Source organism: Aspergillus lucknowensis (assembly GCF_044049455.1).
Source record: "Aspergillus lucknowensis strain CBS 449.75 chromosome Unknown BJX67scaffold_3, whole genome shotgun sequence".
Classification (NCBI taxonomy): domain Eukaryota; kingdom Fungi; phylum Ascomycota; class Eurotiomycetes; order Eurotiales; family Aspergillaceae; genus Aspergillus; species Aspergillus lucknowensis.
In genome coordinates, this window is record NW_027263547.1 from 129,683 (window position 1) to 148,723 (window position 19,041).

Genomic DNA, 19,041 nt, shown 5'->3' on the forward strand with positions numbered 1-19,041 from the left:
TGCACTAGAATAATTATCCGGACCCGACTTTCACCACCCTTTGAAATTAAACGCCGTCTAACCGCTTGTTCCAAGAAAAGTCATCACTCTCATATCATGCCAAGTTGATCAATCGTTACTTTCTGTATCCGATTCCTGCGCCTGTCGAGCTAGGATGTCCTGCCATTGGCCAAGGAACTCACTCATCCCGCCTGGACCGGAAATTGACGCATCAACAACTTCCTTCGGCAGCTTATGCGCTGAGTACTGGGGTGTCGTGAATGCATAAGCCTCCGGGTCGTCACGCTTCACGAGTCGCATTTCCGGTAGTAATGGAGCATCGCCGTCCTCGTCTTCTCCTGACTCGGAGGCCTGATCTTCGGATGACTCTTGCGGTAGGCTCCCGCCGTTATGCCCATTGAGCGAAAGCCGAACGAATTGTTCTTCCGCGCTGTCATCCTCCTCTTGGATTCCGGCCGGGTCTTTCATACGCAAAATCTCTAGCCAACTGAACAATAGCGGATCTGTCCGTTCAGCCCAGGGGTTTATATCGATTAGCCAAACTCGCTGATGTGGTGGCGGAATGTAAACGTCGAAAACAAAGCTGGAGTCGGGAAATGTATCCTTCAGCTTCTCATCGAAGAAGTCCTGAATACGAGAGCGGAGGGCATCGCGCATCGGAAACAAAAAGTCGAAGTGGTTTTGATCACGCTGACAGATACATAGTAGCACCTTGTTGCGTACGAAACACCGAAACTCGAGGGATGGGTTAAAATTGACGTATTTGCGGAGTATGAGGTTGTATTGTACTTCCGGGGTACTCGGTGTCGGCGTAGGGGAGTAGGTAGTGTCGGGGACGCAGTCATCGAATGGATGATCGAGGTCGTGGGTGATAAAATCGCTGCTTTTCAGGAGGAGGTAGATATCGTTTGGCGTGCGACATTGGAGGTCGTTTGTTGCGGATATCCAGGTGGCGTCCTTTGGAGCGCTCCAGTTCAGCTTGGGCGTCACTTTGCCGCCGAATTCGGCGATTGTAGATTTGATTTGACCGTGAATATCTTCCCATTCTTTCGAGGGGTCTGCCTCTTCATCGGCGTCGGAGTCATCGGAGAAGGTGTCGAGGTTGTCATCGTCAGCTGGGGGAGTATTTTCGGGTGGGAGGACGATGCCGTCGGCACGGAGGTAGGAGACAAACGAAGCCGACAAGGGGATGATTCGCGACTTTGGTACGAGCGCACGATATCTGCGCAAGGGAGGCTAAACTTAGTAATTCCAGTCCTAGTGAAGCCGAAAAGTGGTGCATACCGAGGTTGCCAATGGTCATAGGAGCAATGTAGAATATGCGAGTAGGTGACGGGAGGAAAAGGCAGTTTTTGCAGCGACTCCGCCGAGGGGCCAGTTTCATCGGACTCGATGAGAGGCATGATGGATGGGTCAGTGATATTCTTGAAAATTATCCAAGATCAGGAAAGTTGTCGGTTGGGGGGGTCGGCTTTAAGCAAAGAGCAGGCCGCGGGGACTTTTTTGATGCAGGTGAGTCATGATAGTTTCCCGATGTGGAATAGTACTGCCCCAGGCACCGATTGCTCAACTTACTTGTTCATAGCACCAAACCGAAGGCCACTCGGTCTTCTCCCATCGGCATCCTGCCTTCTCGCTGCCATGGCTGCTGACAGTCCTGACCCACAGAGCTTGAAATCATGGCAGGATGCTTTTCAATACCCAATTCCTACCGTGCGACGCGTGGAGCAAGAGCTCCGTCGCGATATTGAAAGCAATAAGGAGAAGCTACGAGCCCTCGTTGGGTATGCTGAGAGAAAACCGAGACGGCATATTTAATGACTAACGTCAATGGCACATGTAGTACCCGATATCGAGAACTTGTTGGCACCGCCGAGACGATTGTTGCTATGCATCGCGATATGGAGAACGTGGATATGACATTGTCAGACATCGGACGAAGATGCAATCCGCGGTTGATGGGAAAAAAGTATATGCATTTCAACCAAATAAATGGCGAGACTACGGATCAGGGTAGGTTGCTTTTTCGGATATATCTGGGCTGTGGACTGAGTGAAGTTAGATACGACAAAGCGGGCTCTTGCTGCTCAGCTTGCGCTACTTCACCGGTGCTTGGTATTGATCTCGAGGACGTTGAGGAAGCGTGGCTCACCGTTGCTAATGGCGAAGCTGCTCGTTATCTCTCGCCTTCTGCATAAAACTCTCTCTGAACAAAAAACCGCACCCCCGTTTCTTGAGACCCTACGTAACCGGCTTGCCTCTCTTCGGCGGGGCCTGCGAAATCGGATCGAAAAACGCCTTGCTAGCGCTAAGTCGACTATCGACGAGGTCATTGAAGCCCTAGCTGCATATTGTTTGGCTACAAGTTCCTCCTCGGACGATGCCGTCGCATACTACCACAAGACCCGCCTGGATGTCGTCGAAAATCAGTTGGAGCTTTCCAAAGCTTCTGGGGAGAAGATATTGACTGCCTTACGTCTTTATGTGCAGACTCTTCAGGTTTCTAAAGTTCTTCTCTCACGACGATTTACTGATGTTCTGAATAAATTGAAATCCCGACCACTATTTGCCGATCCTGACATTCGCAACATTGACGATCTTGCGTTTGATGTGTTAGGTCGCTGGGTGGCCACGGATCTCATCAACTTTACTCCTTGGATCAAGCTCAATGAACAGTCCAGACAGGATGCGGATAAAACGATCAAGAAATGGTCCAAGAACGCTTTCGATGAGTTTGTGGGTCGCAGCCAATGTGCCCTTTCGGAATGGGTAGATTTCCCACAGCTGCTACAACTTCGGAAAGAAACACTGGAGCTATGGCTGAGCGCCTGGAGCTCTACGCCAACCCATTCAGCCTTGCAAGTCTTAGAAGGTATCAGAACGATATTCAATACGCGTCTTACGACCATATTATCGGATAAAGCCAATGCTTTGGGTGCATTCGGCGAGGCTGTTGCATCAGAAATTTCAAACTGGGACAGCACAGAACATAGTTGTACTCAGTCTCTGTGGGATCCTGAGTTGGGAACACTTGATTATTCGAACGGTGCCTCTGCATTCAAGAGAGCGATTACAGATAGGTTACTTGGTCGAGACGAAGACGTATCTGCTGCCGTGAACGAATATCAAAATTGGCTTTCTTCTATCGAAAACCTCAAGGAGGCGATCAATGCCCTCAAAGAAGTGCGATGGCCTGATGTCCTTGACGAGGCTGCGGATGAAGATCTTGACATCGACGTCGCAGCAATTTTAAACGAAGATGATACGCAGGTTCTATGGGACGCCCTCAGAGCCGCAGTTGGACAGGCCTTTGATAACCTCCAGGCTTCGTTTAGCGATACATCCAAGCCTATCGGAGACTCAAACTGTGTCGAGGCCGCCGCATTCTTGCTGAAGCTCATTCGGCTGGTTCGGAGAGACCTTCCACATGAATTTCTCTCGAGTGATATTCAATTCGCAAAGGATATCATTCCTGGACTCCAGAAAATACTTGCAATGGAGCTTATTGCACATACCCAGCCTCTGACGTTCCAGAAATCCGAGTCAGGGTTGCTACCAGGGAGAACTCTCTGGGAGGGCGATCCCGAACTTCCGTCTCAGCCATCACCAGCTACCTTCAAATATCTGCGCAGACTGGTGGAGTCTATGGATAGACATGGTCCTGGGCTCTGGGATACGTCCACCATTTATGTCCTGCACGAATATCTACAGAAGGAGCTAGCAGAACGCGTGGCAGCCTTCCTTGGGGAATTGAAGATACCCGGGGATACGTCCGTATTGGCCTCCGCCAAAGAAACATCTCCAATCGAAGGTGAAGACGATCGGCCCACGAGCGCAAACGAAGCATATCTGCATGACCTTAAAGCTCAGCTCTATTTTGACACCATTTTCCTACAAAGTGCTTTGACGGGGAGAGGGGCAGAGCACACTCCCCTGCAACAGTCTGCAGAAAAGCTTCGAAATAGCTTTGGATCGGAACCAGGACCATCCACGAAGACCATGGATCAGAGGGCGCAGGAATACTGGCGCCGAACGCGACTTTTGTTTGGCCTATTAGCGGTGGATACCGCATGGTAGCCTTAGAGTCATGCATCACGTCAATCATAGCATTCATAGATCAATTTGTGTCTCAGTACATGCAGCCCAAGCGCTATCTCTGCCCTGTCTCTTACGCTCTCTCAAACCGTTCCCGCGGACTAGAGCCTCACCGCTTACGTCATGCCACGTTACCGGCCGTAGTTGGCCGCGGGAAAAAGTCGCCGCTGTCGATTGCTTCACTTCACACAGTCTCCTCCTTCCCTTTCCCGGTCTCTTCTCTCCCAACGTCGCCAGCGCCAGTTCCTCATCATGGCGTCTCCGAGACTCCCTTTCCTTTATCCGAATCTAATGCGCGCAGTCAAATCCTGTGAACCGTCCACACATCGCTCCATTCGGTTTCCGACTGCCCGCCCACGTCGGCCTTCCACCTCTCGAGCTCCGTTTCACACCAGCCGACCGCGCGACCAGGGGACGATTCAGCGGCGCTACGGGCCGGCCGTAGAACCGAATATACCTCCTCCAAATCGACCGAAGGATGACCCTGTGCTAGACAAAGGGCAAGGTCATACTCAAGCTCAACCCTCTACTTCGCCGGTGGAGATTCATACCACTACTCTGTCAGAACAGTCACAGGCGCAGCAGCACGCACAGTCGCAGTCGCGAGAGACACAGAATGGTACTACCGCAAAGCCCTCCTCTCAGCCCCAAACAGATACCGAGAAGGCGGCACAATCGGCTCAACGCCAAGACCTCAATGAAGACGAAGAACTAGACTCCGATGAGGAGGGGAGCCACAATCCGGAGATTCACGAAGCAAAATCAGCATCCCCGCATCCCGACGAGAAAGCGCCCGAAGAGCGAACAGCAGCTGCATCTCCACCTCCATTAGACGGGAACCCGCTGGAAGGCGTCCTCCACATGCCCTCCCCTTCGTCATATCTCACGCCATCAACGGCGCCGCATAGCCAGGCTCCGCATATGGCCCCGCCGCCCTACGTACACCATTTCGATACTTACACGCTTGTCCAAGATCTCGCGAAGAATGGGTTCTCAGATAAGCAGTCCGAGACGATCATGAAGGCTGTCCGGAAGATTCTACAGAATAACCTAGATTTCGCGAAACAGAATCTCACATCTAAGTCTGACGTGGAGAACGAGACATATCTGTTCAAGGCGGCGTGCTCGGAACTACAGTCTAGTTTGCAAACGGCGAGGAATTCGGAGGTTCAACGGCAGCGCGCGTCGAGGACTTCGCTGGAGCACGAGGCGGATATTCTCTCTCAGCGAACGAACCAGGAGCTTGCTGGGTTGAAGGATGATATTAAGGGGATGTTTAATGATCATAAGATGACGGTTCGCGAGCTGCAGAGGAGTATCGATACCTCGGTGCAGGAGCTGAATTATAAGATTACTGTCTCCTTGAATAGTGACAGTAAGAGCGAGATCGAGGGCCTGAGATGGATTCTTACGAGGAGGGCTGCGCTGGCAATTGCCATCAGTGCTTGTATGTCTTATCTCTTCTCTCCCACACCATGTACTATGACTAACAATTTCATAGTTATGATCCTCCTCTTTTTGAGATACTCCTCAATCCAACGCTCACAGAATGGCGTCGAGAAGAAGAAAGACCCGCCTCCAAAGGCGCCTACAGAGCCTCACCCCAGTTCTGACCTCGCGCCTCATTCCCAAGAACAGGTTCCCGCAGCACATCTTAGTGAATCTCTCGGCTGAGAGGCCGCAAAGGAGATCATCATAGCGTCCTCTACTCAGTGTATACTTCTATTACGTTCATCATATTTATAGACTTCGCGCAAACCCAGTGAGGTACTATTGAGCGCAATCCCTTTCCTTCATGTCTTTCCTCATTCCAAGCCTTTCATTTGTCTTGTACATTTCATCCTCTTATTTTTCATTAAACCGGCTCGAGTCATACTTCCACATATTATGTGATACCCAGTGACATTGCCTTCCGACATTGCCCCAAGAAGGGCAGGGTTGGGTTTATTCAAAGCGAAATCACTCTGATACGATAAGTGAGGCTATAGAGTAGCTGACGGGCTTATTTGATCTTAAAACCTGCCAACTACGGCAAGCAGACAAGCAAGTAAGCAAACGCAGCACCCTCACCAAGTCGTCCACCCCCGACGCATAGCTTTATACCAGACGTTAAGGTACAATTCCCGCTCCGCAGGTGAAATCTCAAGGATCGTGTCACCCACAGACATCGAAACACCGGGGGAGTTGCAGACATATCCAAGGTTGTCCTGGCGAACCTGGCCGCGGGTGACGCTGATCGGTGGTGGTGGTGGTGGTGGTGGTGCTGGCTGGTGTTCGTCGTCCACTCCATCTCCCCGTAATTTTTTGCGATCGAATCTCACCTGGAGGAGACCAGCGTCTCGCCAATTCTGGTCCTGCAACAGAAACAGGAGATTTCGCCATGGACCAGGCGTGTAAGGCTTCAACACCATTCCGGGGATTTGTCCTGTCGTCCCTGGGAGAGGGTGGATTTCGTCGTGGGGGCATGTTTTGAAGACCCTGATTTGTTCCTTGTAGCTCCCTCGCGCGGCTTTCTCGCCGTTGTAGTGCGCGATGCAATCGTCGATAGTGGCCCCAGGCAGGAAATACATGTCAAACCGAAGATCAAGTTCCCTAGGAGAGAGATCACGGTGGAGGGCCTCCATATCAGTGTTTTCCGGAGTTGCATTGACGTGCGTGAAGTAGACTGAGAATGAGAATAATGGGGGCAGTGGAATAGATTTCCAACTCTCGAAGACCATGTAAGCGGTTTTGCCTGTGTGGTCTGCGAATGGGATCCGGTTCATGTCCGCAGATCTCCATCTCGGGCCGACGGGAAGCAACTCGTCAGGGTCGCGGTATTTAGCATCGCCTCTGTCATGATCGGGCTGAAGAATGAGCTCTTGGGGGTCTCGAAGTCGCATCCGATCGTCGGACGCCACTAGATCTCGGTCCTCCCCGTCCTTCTGCATGTCCAGCGTCTTCCCCCATAGCCGCCGGTAACCACCGACGTTACCGAGCGCGTTGGTGGCTTCGTCGACCCGGAATTCTATATCCCTGTTCGTACATTCTTGGCCGAGGTCTCTGTACGGTGTTCTAAGCCGTAGGCCATCATCGGTGAATAGTGCAAGCGAATCGTCAAGGACAATGGAGCTCAGGAGTGGGAATCCCGGTCCTTTGACAAGCTCTCGCAATTGGGCGGGTAAATCAGAAATGACGGAGAACCCTTCTTCTCCGTAAAGGGTAAGTGTTGTCAGTGTTTGCGGGAGGGTGTCTTTCAGGCGAAAGGAGGCTCGAGGCTCGCCACAGCATCCGCCTAGGAGTACTTCAGGCTGGATGCGAAGGTCTTTCAGATTTGAAAAGTTGCGTAGGAGGCCAAAGCGGCCGTTCTGGTCGCGGTGCGTGTTCTTCGAACGGCAAATGTCGATGGACTCAAGAGTATGCTGGTGTTTCTGGAGACAATCCCAGAGTTCAGTGTTAGAGATGATTGCGTTGCGCCTCCGGTCGAAGGGATTATCATGTAACGACAGGGCTATGCTCTTCAAAGCCTGCGGTTGAGCAAGCAGTGCCTGGATATCGGGGTATGTACTAAGCGACTTCCAGATCGTGGCTAGATACAAGTGTTCTACGTGAGAAACACTGGAGCCAGTCAACCAATTTGCTGCTTGCTTCGTATCCAGGTCAACCAACGAAACCGTCCGGAGCGGCTCATGTCTTAGGAGCGGCCACAGGTAGTCAAGCCGCAGGGAGTCCCGGTTTTCGGAATATTTATCATCGTCCGAGTCTTCTTCGGCATCCGACTCTGCATCTGACTCGACCCAAGGGGGGTGGACAGGAGTCTCCTGGCACAGATGAAGCTCCCTGAGCTCGCGAAGAAACGGTGATAGACGTGTTTCGTTAGTCTTATTACTAACCAGCTTCTCCAGAACAGCCCCGAGAACGGGATCATTCCGTGGGACATGAGCAAACACAGTCCTGAGGTTCGGCAGGCTGGTCAGAAGAAGAGCCATCAGAGGCCTCCGATCCCGCTTGGGTAGAGCTTGCAGGATACTTCCCTCGAGGTGACCGAGGCCAGCATCACGAATAGCGCCACGAACCAAATCCAGCTCGTCAGGAGGGAGCTGAAGGTCGGGACCAGGTGTAGCGGCCTCCGGGAAAAACCCCCAGTTCCCCACCTTCAGCGTCCGAATTTGGGCTGCGAGAGTAGTATCACGTAGCACAGTGATTAGAAACTTCCATAGCGTCATGAACGGCTGTTTTGCTCCATTGTACACCCATTCGGAGTATATTCGCTGGACCAGGGCGGAGTACCATTGACGGCCAAGGAGAGAGAGCCCGCAGAGACGTTGGAGATCTTCATCGTCGTCAAGAGCATAAGATAGGACGATATTGAAGATCTCAGGGGGAAGATCTGCCAGGCTAGGCATCTGGAGCGAGAGGAGAGAGATGGATGAAGGAAGGGGAGGCTGGATGAGGCTCCAGGTGGGGAGTTGGTGAAGGTGAAATCGAGTGGGGGCTGGAAAGGAAGTGACATTAAGACGTTTGAGTGGTGTTTTATACATTTGCAACCAGCTAGCGAAATACTATAATCATGGTATAGATTCTAGACTAGAAAACAAAATACACACAATAGCCTCAGAGATCAAACCTCAATGCGATACTGGGCATACTCTGCTGTCCAGCTGCTGCTTGCGCACCCTCATCCTTGCCCCCTGACCCAGCTCCAACGTCGACGCAGCGAAGGATCTCCTCGAGTAGCCCCTTCTGGTCGGGATTCATAGTCCCTACTAACGCTCTAAAAACAGGCTGATTGGCCTTTGCAAGCTCAAGTAAGTATACCGCTGTTTCCTTATAAACGGACTCCCCCTGTCGTTTTGCGCGCGCAAGGAGGCTCGACATGACGAGGGAGACGGCTGTTGGTGTTTCTTGCGCCGCGAAGGTGTTTGGAGTTGTGATGCAGGAGACGAGCGTGCGCGCAATTACAGTGCTTGAGTTCTCCGGGTCGTTGGAGACCTCACCAGACTCGGACGGGGAGCCTACGAGGAACGCGACGAGGCGGGGGGTTAAATATCTGGCCACGACTTGGTCAGTGGGTGATTTGGGGGTCGGTGAAAGGAGGATAGAGCGGATGCAGCCTGCTGCAACGCCGGCGAGGCCAACGTCTTGGAGGCAGTCGAGAAGTTCGTTGAGGATTCGAGGGAGGATGGGGTCGTGTGGTGGGATCAGATGTCCACCCGTTGTGAGCAGAATGGTGATTGCCAGTAGGGTATTTTTGGCGCAGGGTAAGGATGATTCGGACTCTCGACGCTGAGCGATCATGAGGGTCGTGAGAAAGCGGGTAAGGCAGCCACGCAGCTGCCGAGAGACAAACTCCTGATGCTCCGGGCTCACCGAGTCTGCCTCTTGCTGGCTGCTGATGCTTTGGATGAAGTGTTTGAACGTTGGAAGGGCTTGCGGCACGACTTCTGCTTGGCAGAGGCCCGTGGCGAGGATGGTGCTAAATATATGTAAAATACAGGCGTTCAGGTCGTTTCGAATGATGGATGGGAATATAGACGCGACATTGACGAGGGAAGACAGGCAGAGGCGAATCAGTGCCAGTGCATCGTCCGAACTCACGTTGAACCGGGCTATGGTGGTGGACTCTCGGAGATTGGGTAACATGCCCGCGAGGACAAGAATAATGCTTCTTGTGAGTTCGAACAACTGTTCTATATCATCAGACAGATGGTCACTCCGGTCTTCACCACCCTTGGCAGAGGGATGGTCCAACGCCAGATTCCGTGCTACCTCAACGATAACATTCTGGACGGCTGTTCCTTCGGTCAATGCGAGACGATTGAAACTGTCCATTGACTCGGAGAAGATAGCGTCCTGGTAAATGGCGTTACCCGAAATAATCGGGCGCAGGATTCTCTTGAGTGCCTGGAGGATCTCCATCCTCTGTGATGCTGAGATGGACTGGTCAACAAGAGCCTCAAAGGCCAGTCCAAACAGTACAAAGAAGAATGCGACTGGTTCATCGCGGTAGTTGATATCGTGGCCCTTTCCCTTGGGTTCTCCATTCGGGAGATCTTCATCAACCCCCTCCGCTTTCTTAGTCCCTTCAATCTGCGACTTTCCGTCAAGGGCATCGAAGACAAAATCTATATCCCGCTCCACAAGGCCAGCAATAGCATCCACAAGGCTCAGCCACGTGTCTTGATAGAACTGCCGGTGGAGTTAGTTCCAATAACAAACAACATGCGTACAAACATCTCATCTCACCTTGAGAAGCGTTTCTCGATTAAGCGCGGCATAGACTTCGTCGAGGTCGCTGCTCTCCGGGCCTGTCCCTAGGCTTCCAGAAATGTCCGGCTCGAAGCGAAGTCGCGCATATTCTTGAAGAGAAGACAACCACAACGGAGTAAGCTTCAGCAAATACGGCTGAACAACCTCATTAAGATACTCATGTTCAATGCTCGCAATCTGAAGCCGTGCCCATGCTGCATAGAGAGCCATCTTGACCATTACCTTAGCATTCGAGTTGAGGCCCTTGAGATCTCCAATCTCAGTAGTATCGGGATTCGCTGAAAAATTCTCCAGACCAAGGACCAGCAGCTTCAGAATTCTGCCCATTCGCTCCACATTCGTCACAATCCCCGTTGCAATAAAGGTGGCGGAGACATTGATCGCCTCTGATGCGAGCTCTGGCGAGGAATCGGCAGCGAAGGCTGGCGTCAGGGCCGACCCAATCTGGGCCTGATACTGTTCAAGCAGGGACGCCTCTGCAAAATCCGGATCCGGTGTCTTGCCAAACATCTGTGATTGAAGATCAGAATAAGAACCGCCTGTAAAAGGCGTACGGAGCAAATACCTTCAGAACCTGGTCGAGAATTTTGAGGCCCCAGATACGCAACTCGACCACATTCGCCGTTGACGCCGAAAAGGCCATTCTTACAACCTCTCCAACCTTGTGCTGGAGAGCCAGCTCAGCGGGGATAGTTTGGTCTGGTAGAATAGCCTCTTGAACTAACTCCAGAAGCTCACTTAGACAGCTCATGACGAAGTTTCGGGTTTGCCATTTCAGCAGCTCCTGACCAGCAACAGCATCGCCCGTACTATTTTCCTGGCCTGCGCCTGCAATCGCAGAGGCAAACCCTGCGACTTCATCATCCGGTAGGTCGGTGGCTGTGTGCTTTAAAGCCGAGATGGGAGGCAGCTCTTCAACTTTCACGCGTGTTTTCGTCAATGTGTTATGGCAGCGCTGAATCCACAGCTCTGTTTCGGTAAGAGCAGTTTGCTGCAGCCAATCTCGGATCATGCTTTTCAGGGTAGGGTTATCGGGCGTGTCGTCGAACGCGAGCCAGATGTCTTCTTCCAGCGCGGGTGACGCCGCTTGGATTACAGCGGTAGCGTCCCGCTTCATCAAGTTGGTCAAGCCTCGAATAGCCACATCCCTCATCAAGGGGTCATTGGCGGAAAGTTCACTTTGTAGACGCTTGACGTATGCAGAGAAGTCCACGTATCCTGGCGCGTATAGCGATAAATGGTCTAGGCATCTGGAGCTCTCTGTGACCAACGCCGGGTTCTCTTCTAGCTGGAATTGGCGAAGCAGTGTGAGGATGAGGTCCCGCGTTTTGGCGATGTCCTGTAAATCCGGCCCCAAGACGTTGATCAGGGAATCAACGCAACGGCTAATCACCACCGGAGTCAGGAATGACATCTCGATGTTCGACGTCGCTAGAGTCTCGGCCTCCTCGTTATGGCTGTCGGCATTGTATAGCTGGGCTAGCATACCAAGTGTACTCGAAACGAACGGAGAGAAAGTCAAACCCGCAGAATTTGCTACCCTTTCCAGCCCCCTTAGGGCCCAAAAATGAACGACCGGGTGAGGATCACTACAGAGTGACATCAAGACGCCAACAATGGTCTTCAGGTGCAGACCAGCCGCCATGCCACCAATCTGGGAATGGATGCTCCCCAGCGCCGCGGCGCATCCAGCACGAGCATTTGGTTCCCTATTCTCGACTATAATGTCGACCAGCCAATTGATCTGAGAGTTAGTGAAGGCATTCCCGGAAATCTCGCACAGACGTCCAAGTGCTTCTACACCGACTGTCCGAACAATCGGATCGGGATCAGTGACGAATTTCTAGATTGTTAGACACGGCTCGCAGACTTGAAATAGGTGGTTGGGAATCCCTACCTGGATAAGCTCCTGCGAGACTTTTTCCGTTGTAGGGCTAAGTTTCCCTGCTGACGATCCGCCTTCTCTCACTGCGACCTTGAGAGTGTGGAGCAGTGCTACCGAAATATTGACAATCATAGCTGCTTTGCGGCCCGGGTTGCGCTGCAGGCCGGTTGAAGAAAGGTACGTAGCAACTTGCTCAACACTGCTTTCCTGGACCTTCGGTGCATGTAGCGAGAGGGCCACGGAGAACAGTTCAATCGCAGCATTAACAACCCCGGTAGAATGAGGGTCGGCAGCAAAACAATCTCCCTGTCTTGCAGTGTACAGGAGAGCCGAGTCATGCTCCTTGGCTTGACTGATCGGGAAGATCAGCTGTGATTGTTAGCCGTCGTTCACTACAGCCAAATTAGGTGCATTTCACTTACTGCGTCGTCCACGACTTGGTCTGCGGATTCGACCCCAGACCAGGCAGGCCCACTCTCGCCCTCGTGCTTCCCAGAGAGAGTCGCGCGTACATAATCTCTCGCCAGGCCCGTCACCCCAAACCCAAAGTTGTCACTTAGATCCCAGAGGCTATCGAACTGTGCAGTAGACGCCGCAATCGAGTTTTCCAGTGGACTCGGCTGGGTTGCGTCGGGATCCGCAAAAGAAGAAATCGCCAAACTTAGAAGGCTGGACTGGGAGATTACATCTGCGTGACTGAGTGGATGGGCATGAAGGAGCTTTGCAAAGCATTGGAGGACACGACGTCGGACCATAGTTTCAATATCACACAACTGTAGGGAAGGGTGCAGTCGCTGTGATATATCCATGACCGACTTCTGTCGAGGAATCTCATCAAGAAACTCAACCGTGTTCTGAAGCATAGTAGCAATCCTCCTCGCTCCATCTGCGGTTATCAACTTGCTGTTGAATTCCATGAATGCAAGTAATGCACCAAGAGCGCATTCTCTAACATGTGCGAGGAAACTCATCTCCAAAAGTCCTTTCTTCGCAGAGTTCTCTTGGCTTAAATGTTTTGGGAGTGCATTCTTCCATAAGAGCATAAGCTGAGAGAGATGGATTTTCACAAAGCTGGGACCAAGAGGCATCAGGCCACCGATTAAGATCCAGGCTACTTGAATCTGCGTACTGGCAGCCCTCAGCTCGGAGTTGCTGCTCGTTTTTAGGAGGTCGGTGGCCTGAGTGAACACACGGGAGTAGATTTCCACTGAGCCATAGAGAGGTCGCAACCGAGAAGTACTCAGCATTGCGGACATTCCATTGGCATATCCAACACAACGCCGCGGTGACTGTCGTGGAGTAGACAGTTGTGCAACTTCCCTGTTAAGGCTGTTGAGGCAAATAGTGACACAAGAGAGCAGCTGGTGTGGACAGGCAAGTACAAAGGTGCGTAGACAGTGAGCGGCGTGGATTTGGACGGTATAACTGGGGTGAGCTAGAACCTGAAGCAATGCATCACGACAGCTCTCAGCGAGGGAAACAAATGCAGACCCAAGTGACGAAATAAGGGAAGCCAAGGCATTTAGAGCACTTGCCAAACTATACTTGCTTGGTTCACGGCGCTCCTGGATAACTTGGGGATAATCCTTGAGCACTTCGTTAATCAGCCATTTGGCGGCAGTGAGTTGACTATTTTCCCGGAGTGAATCGCGGCCAACAGTTTCCTCAAGAATGCTTCCAACAACCTTTCTGGTCATAAGCAACCGAAACCGGTTGTAAGTCACGGTTGGATGATTAAGGAGATCGAACAGTAGATGATTCGCAATCTGTCCATATCGTTCTTCAACAATCTTGTCGCCCAATATACGTAGAACATGCTTGTAACAAACCGCGATTCCCGCTCGCGCCCGATTAGACGTTGTGCTTCGGAGGTATTGCGATGAGAGTTGACGAAGGAGATCGGGAAGCAGGAAATATAGACGGGGCTCTGACTTTTTGGGTGCCGAAGACTCGGAAGCTTCAGCTTCATCCTCGTCCTCCCCAGGCCTGGGGCCAGGTTTCTTCGACTGTCTTTTTGCCTTTTTAGGTTTCGGCGCCTGCATAATTCGAGCGTCCGTCGCATGAAGCTTCGTCAATGCCCGTGCCAGACAAGCTGCAACTGCATGTCGGATAGGCGCTAGCGGGCTATCGATGACCTTCCATACCACGTTCTTCAGGGTCTCAAAATCGTTTGCGTTATCGAAATACGTCGTCGTGTGGAGCAATTGTTCGAGGCATCGGCAGGCATGAACCTGTACAAACGTTGACTTGTCGCCAGTCGCAGCATTGCGCGCCTGCTTCCAAATATCTCGGGCCGTTCCTTCATCCACAGGTACCCCAGTGCCGCCGACAACTTTGCGCAAAACGGAGAAGATGGAGCCACGACCGCCCGTATGATTACTCGATGGCTTCAAGAGCTTCAAGAGGCTAGAGACAACCGCACCAGACTGAGCAAAGACGCTCTCCCCCGCAGTAGCAAATACATCACCCAAGCAGTGGGCTGCAGCGAACTTGGTCCTGAGATCTGCCTCATTTTTCCCAGCATTCAACATACCAAGCAGATCGGTGACGGTCTCAAAGAGTATCCCACGGTCGCCCTTGCTAAATATCGCACCGAAACATCGACCGAGATTGTTGCGGATAACTCGTGTGATCGCGGGGGACTTGAGGGTGAGGACCTTAAACAGCTCTTGCTTCAGGAATTTCTGCTGCGCGCATACCTGCGGCTTGTCTAGAGCCGAGATATGCTGTACTAGGTCGGAGGTAAAGGTCAAGAGGTAGAGGTCCTGTTGTTCGGAGGGCAGGGCATGCAGCTTTGTGATATCGAGCTCCGCACGAGGGGCCGCATTGTTACGAGTCTTGCTGTCGGAGGAGGATCTGGCAATTTCCGTTGAAGACATTGGTTTTCGACTGGGCCAACCAGGGCTTGTCCCACATGGGTTTCCTCCGGAGACGTGAAAGAAGCTATAATGAAGGCAAATGAACTATGAATGAAGCACTCATCTAGTCCGATATGGTCTCCTTTAATCGTGTGGGCAGCCTGGGACCACCGCGGAGAAACAGTCGGACCGGCTCCGCATTTCCTCCAGGTGTTGTCGAGGGAGGTGGTGGATCTTTCACGAGAGACTGTTGGAAGGATTCGAGCTTCCTCAATGGCATCAATTGTGAGCAGGAGTCTCGTACAACGTCGCGCTCAGGCTCATCAAGTCGGATACGAGCTTGTTCGCAGCTTCTCGAGCTCCCCGTCTTGGTTCGCGGGGCACAACCGGTGGTCGCAGATCAAGCATGGCAAAGCAAAGAATGACAAGGCGAAGAGCTTGGAGCGCCAGGTAGTCGCCAAAGAGATAAGCTCCTCTGTTCAAAGTGAGTGGGCCACCATACTCGTCAATGACATCTATGCTCACAACATGCAGTGTGGGGACCAGACCCGAAGTTCAACCCCCGGCTCACCCTCGCCCTCTCGAACGCGAAGCGCGCGGGGATTCCAAAAGCGATCATCGAGGCCGCTGTCGCTCGAGGACAGGGCCTGAGTGTGACCGGCGAAGCCCTAGAGTCGGTTACAATCGAAGCCATCCTCCCGCATTCTGTCGCAGCGGTAATTGAATGCCAAACGGAGAACAAGGCCCGGTGTTTGCAGGATGTGCGCCACGCCGTCAAGAATGCAGGTGGAACCGCTACGCCAACAGCATATCTTTTTGAGAAGAAAGGAAGAATAGCTTTTGAGAAAAAGGATGGTGTCAACGCGGACGACTGTTTGGATCAAGCCATAGAAGCGGGTGCCACGGATATCACCACAGACGAGGACGGACGCATTGTTGTTTTCACCGAGCCATCTGAGACAAAAAATGTGGGAGAAGCACTTTCCAAGCTTATCGGCGTTGCGGTTGAGGAGCTGGAGATCCTATGGGTTCCGAAGGATGACACGTTGGTTGAGCTGAAAGATGAAAGCCAGGCGCAAGAAATTGAGGAGATATTGGGGACTCTCCATGAAGAACCCAGCGTCCGTGACATCTATCTCAACATCACACAAACATTTTAATGCGTCCAAATTTCGTTGTCGACCGCATCTTGTATTATACCCTGGATAAAGTGTACACTAGACCCATGAGATACGAATTAACGACCACAGAGAGAGACTAGATATATACTACACTCCACTTGATGCATCAGATGATTAAGCTTGATATTGTTACTCCATTATTCCTTCCGAAGCGCCTTCATTGTCGTCCGCATCAAGTTCCCAATCCCATTGCTCCCAGTGGCATCCAGCCAGTCCAGCATCCGCACCCTGTAATCCTGCCAGGTCAACAGGATTCCCCCATCTTTCTCTAGCGCACTCAAAGCTTTCTGAGTCACAGGCTTCCGTAACTTCGGTTGATCTTCTCTAAGGTTATTCTTACTCTCGATATCGGCAAAGCAAGACGCAGACAGGTTGCACAGCGCAGCATGATGGCTTAGCGAGAAAATTGACGCGATGGAGTACGAAAAAGCAGTATCGCGGTTGCGTTTTCGGGACTTCTCATTTATGTCGCGGATGTACTGAGTGAGCGCAGTTATAGTTGCCAAGGGTATAAGGCAGCCGAGTGCGTTTGGATCCTCGCTGTTAAGCGCTCTGTTTCGCCATACCAGGTTGCAAATATCCATGATGTAGCCGTTGAATTGGCCTACCAGTTGTTGTGGATAGAGCGAATCTGAAGAATCCTGAGGCTGGAGCGCCTCCGAAGTCATGGATGCTTCGAAAGATGATTTGTAGCTGGCGAGTATAGAGTTCATATTCGATATAACCGAGTTCACAGGGGTGAAGACGAGACTGTAAACCGTGGGGGGGAGTGGAACTGTGATTCGAATATTCCCATTCAAATAGGCATAGGAGAACAAATCTGCCAATGTGAAGTAGAATTCTATAACAGACAATGTGCCGGGTCTATAACCCTTGCTGCCGACGTTAGAGGGTTGCTCTGCTGGGCTCTCTAAGATGGCCAAGGCCAAAAGTTCAGCATGCGATATTAGACGGCTCAGAGGCTGCGATTGTTGTGTAGTGAATTGCTCCATCCTCAGCTTGATGCCCCATTGACGGATCAAGGAAGAATAGAAGTCTAGTAAGATTGCCTTGGAGGAAGCTGTATCGTCCAGGATCGCCGCTTCAATATGCGCTAAAATGTCGTTTCGTAGAGTGTCATAGTCACCGATGGGAAGATACTCAAGTAACTCAAGTACTTGATCTCTGTTGTCAACGCCGTTCCAGACCGGTATATACGACTTTAAGAAGGAGAGAAATGCATCCGGGACCGTCTAGTAGAATGTTAGCACGTAGGTGGAAAGTCCATCTGAGCCATCCTACCTTCGAATACCGTGCATAATTGACGGCGAGAGTCAGTACATAGCCTAGCTCTTCTACTCCTTCGTTATCAAAGTCCTGTGCATACTCCAGCTGATCACTCAGGAAACTTTCCAACCAGTCGTTCAGCCGTCGGTTTGCAATCTCAGGTTGAGCCAGGAAGAGATACTTCTGAGCGAGTCCGTCCGCAATGGTAGAGATAATCTGGTTGGGCAGCTCAATCTTCTCGAGCCTTTCAATAAGGTGGTCAACGCCGCGGAGCTCCTCGAGTGAAGTCTTGTTGTGTGCTACTCGAGACGTTTGCACAATAGGGACTATGCTTTCCACTTTACTCCTCTTCACAAGACCGCGGTGAACAACTTGAAAGCTAATTGACCCAGATCCCCGGATTCGCTCTAGATTCGTTTCTTGCAGCTGCCGTGCGTGGTTTGTCCACTCGGGATCCGGGTGCTTGAAGAATAAGCCTCTTCTACCAGGGTCGCCCACAATGACATCCGGGTAGTAGTTCTTGAAAACCCTTAATAAAGAGATAAGCTCCCTATCGTCGCCACCGGAAGAACTGACGAGCTCCATAAGAGCCTGGATCCTAAATGGCTTGACATGCTTTCGCCGTGTGATAAAAGAGAGCAAATGACACAGCGGCTTGCGCAAACTGATCATGTCAAGATGATTGAATAGCACGGCGTAGAGTTTCGACAGATGAGAGCGATCTTCCAGAAAATCGTACACAAGTATCAGCCAGCGTACCAGCAGCGCTTGAGTTGCTGGGCTCGGCTTATTCTTCGTGGGACCGAGACAACATACGACTTGTGTGATGAGCTTAGACGTGATCCTCTCCAACGGATACAAGTTCTTGATTAGCGTCGTAATCGTGCCCTGATCGAGATTGTTATTCCTCGTTAGGAGCTTCAAAAGCCGCTCAAGCGCAGCGTGAGGCACCCCGCCTTCGTACGCGAATGTAGCGATTTGTTTCGCGAGCTGTCCGGCATCCGTATAGCGCTGCCTGGGGGGCACAAAAGCAACTGCAGTTGATCATGAGATAAGTATTCCCCACGTGGCGTGCTAGGTTTTGACTTACCGGCTTCGAGATGCTCGATCGCATCCAGGAGACTGCTCGGACTCGGGTCGTTTGGTAAGACGTTAGCACAAGCTGTTGGTTCATGGGTGGGTTCTAACAAACCTCTTTCCACGTCAGACGACATTGAAAATGGCCACCAGATCAAATCAACTCTTTATATGTTTTTTGGGGCTCTTTGTAGAACTATTGCGCGGACCCTGGAAGGCCTGTCCGTACAAGCGCGGTCGAACGCGCCGCGTCGAGCCTCAGGTCGCTCGTGAAAGCCCACCACAACAGATTGACAGACGTGAGAAAAGTCGGAAGCACCACTTCATGCAATCCTACGCTTCTGAAGGGTTTTCGGCGCCGCCTCTCGAATACTTTCCTTGTTGCGATAGATGTTGTCCTGCTCTCTGTAACTTGGGAGATTGCGGATAG

The 19,041-nt window shown here is 51.7% G+C and overlaps 7 protein-coding genes across 7 annotated transcripts; 3 read left to right on the top strand and 4 right to left on the bottom strand.

The window, feature by feature from the left end:
- Positions 1–108: 108 nt before the first annotated feature.
- On the bottom strand, positions 109–1,403 carry cdc123 (cell proliferation protein CDC123; the record flags this gene model as incomplete). Its single annotated transcript, XM_071030781.1, has 2 exons — positions 109–1,222; positions 1,285–1,403. 2 exons carry the CDS (start codon positions 1,401–1,403, stop codon positions 109–111), a joined length of 1,233 nt encoding a protein of 410 aa, XP_070890315.1.
- Positions 1,404–1,584: 181 nt separating this feature from the next.
- Positions 1,585–4,170, top strand: BJX67DRAFT_159528 (uncharacterized protein). Its single transcript, XM_071024920.1, has 3 exons — positions 1,585–1,784; positions 1,844–2,013; positions 2,063–4,170. The coding sequence occupies exons 1-3, from the start codon at positions 1,642–1,644 to the stop codon at positions 4,075–4,077; spliced, it is 2,328 nt and encodes a 775-aa protein (XP_070890316.1). The 5' UTR covers positions 1,585–1,641; the 3' UTR covers positions 4,078–4,170.
- Positions 4,171–4,347: 177 nt separating this feature from the next.
- On the top strand, positions 4,348–5,769 carry BJX67DRAFT_377117 (uncharacterized protein; the record flags this gene model as incomplete). Its single annotated transcript, XM_071032031.1, has 2 exons — positions 4,348–5,542; positions 5,597–5,769. 2 exons carry the CDS (start codon positions 4,348–4,350, stop codon positions 5,767–5,769), a joined length of 1,368 nt encoding a protein of 455 aa, XP_070890317.1.
- Positions 5,770–6,161: 392 nt separating this feature from the next.
- Positions 6,162–8,480, bottom strand: BJX67DRAFT_377118 (uncharacterized protein; the record flags this gene model as incomplete). The annotated part of the gene is made up of 1 exon (XM_071032032.1): positions 6,162–8,480. One exon carries the CDS (start codon positions 8,478–8,480, stop codon positions 6,162–6,164), a length of 2,319 nt encoding a protein of 772 aa, XP_070890318.1.
- An 83-nt stretch (positions 8,481–8,563) lies between these two features.
- On the bottom strand, positions 8,564–15,193 carry BJX67DRAFT_159546 (AP-1 complex accessory protein LAA1). The gene is made up of 5 exons (XM_071024921.1): positions 12,652–15,193; positions 12,242–12,598; positions 10,910–12,187; positions 10,321–10,854; positions 8,564–10,263 (listed from the first exon to the last, which is right to left on the bottom strand). Exons 1-5 carry the CDS (start codon positions 15,106–15,108, stop codon positions 8,689–8,691), a joined length of 6,201 nt encoding a protein of 2,066 aa, XP_070890319.1. The 5' UTR covers positions 15,109–15,193; the 3' UTR covers positions 8,564–8,688.
- Positions 15,194–15,315: 122 nt separating this feature from the next.
- BJX67DRAFT_342016 (post-initiation translation factor DPC29) lies at positions 15,316–16,372 on the top strand. Its single transcript, XM_071027967.1, has 2 exons — positions 15,316–15,571; positions 15,622–16,372. The coding sequence occupies exons 1-2, from the start codon at positions 15,361–15,363 to the stop codon at positions 16,245–16,247; spliced, it is 837 nt and encodes a 278-aa protein (XP_070890320.1). The 5' UTR covers positions 15,316–15,360; the 3' UTR covers positions 16,248–16,372.
- On the bottom strand, positions 16,373–19,001 carry BJX67DRAFT_342019 (Mis6 domain protein). Its single transcript, XM_071027968.1, has 4 exons — positions 18,727–19,001; positions 18,625–18,672; positions 17,550–18,568; positions 16,373–17,500 (listed from the first exon to the last, which is right to left on the bottom strand). The coding sequence occupies exons 1-4, from the start codon at positions 18,746–18,748 to the stop codon at positions 16,406–16,408; spliced, it is 2,184 nt and encodes a 727-aa protein (XP_070890321.1). The 5' UTR covers positions 18,749–19,001; the 3' UTR covers positions 16,373–16,405.
- Positions 19,002–19,041: the final 40 nt, after the last annotated feature.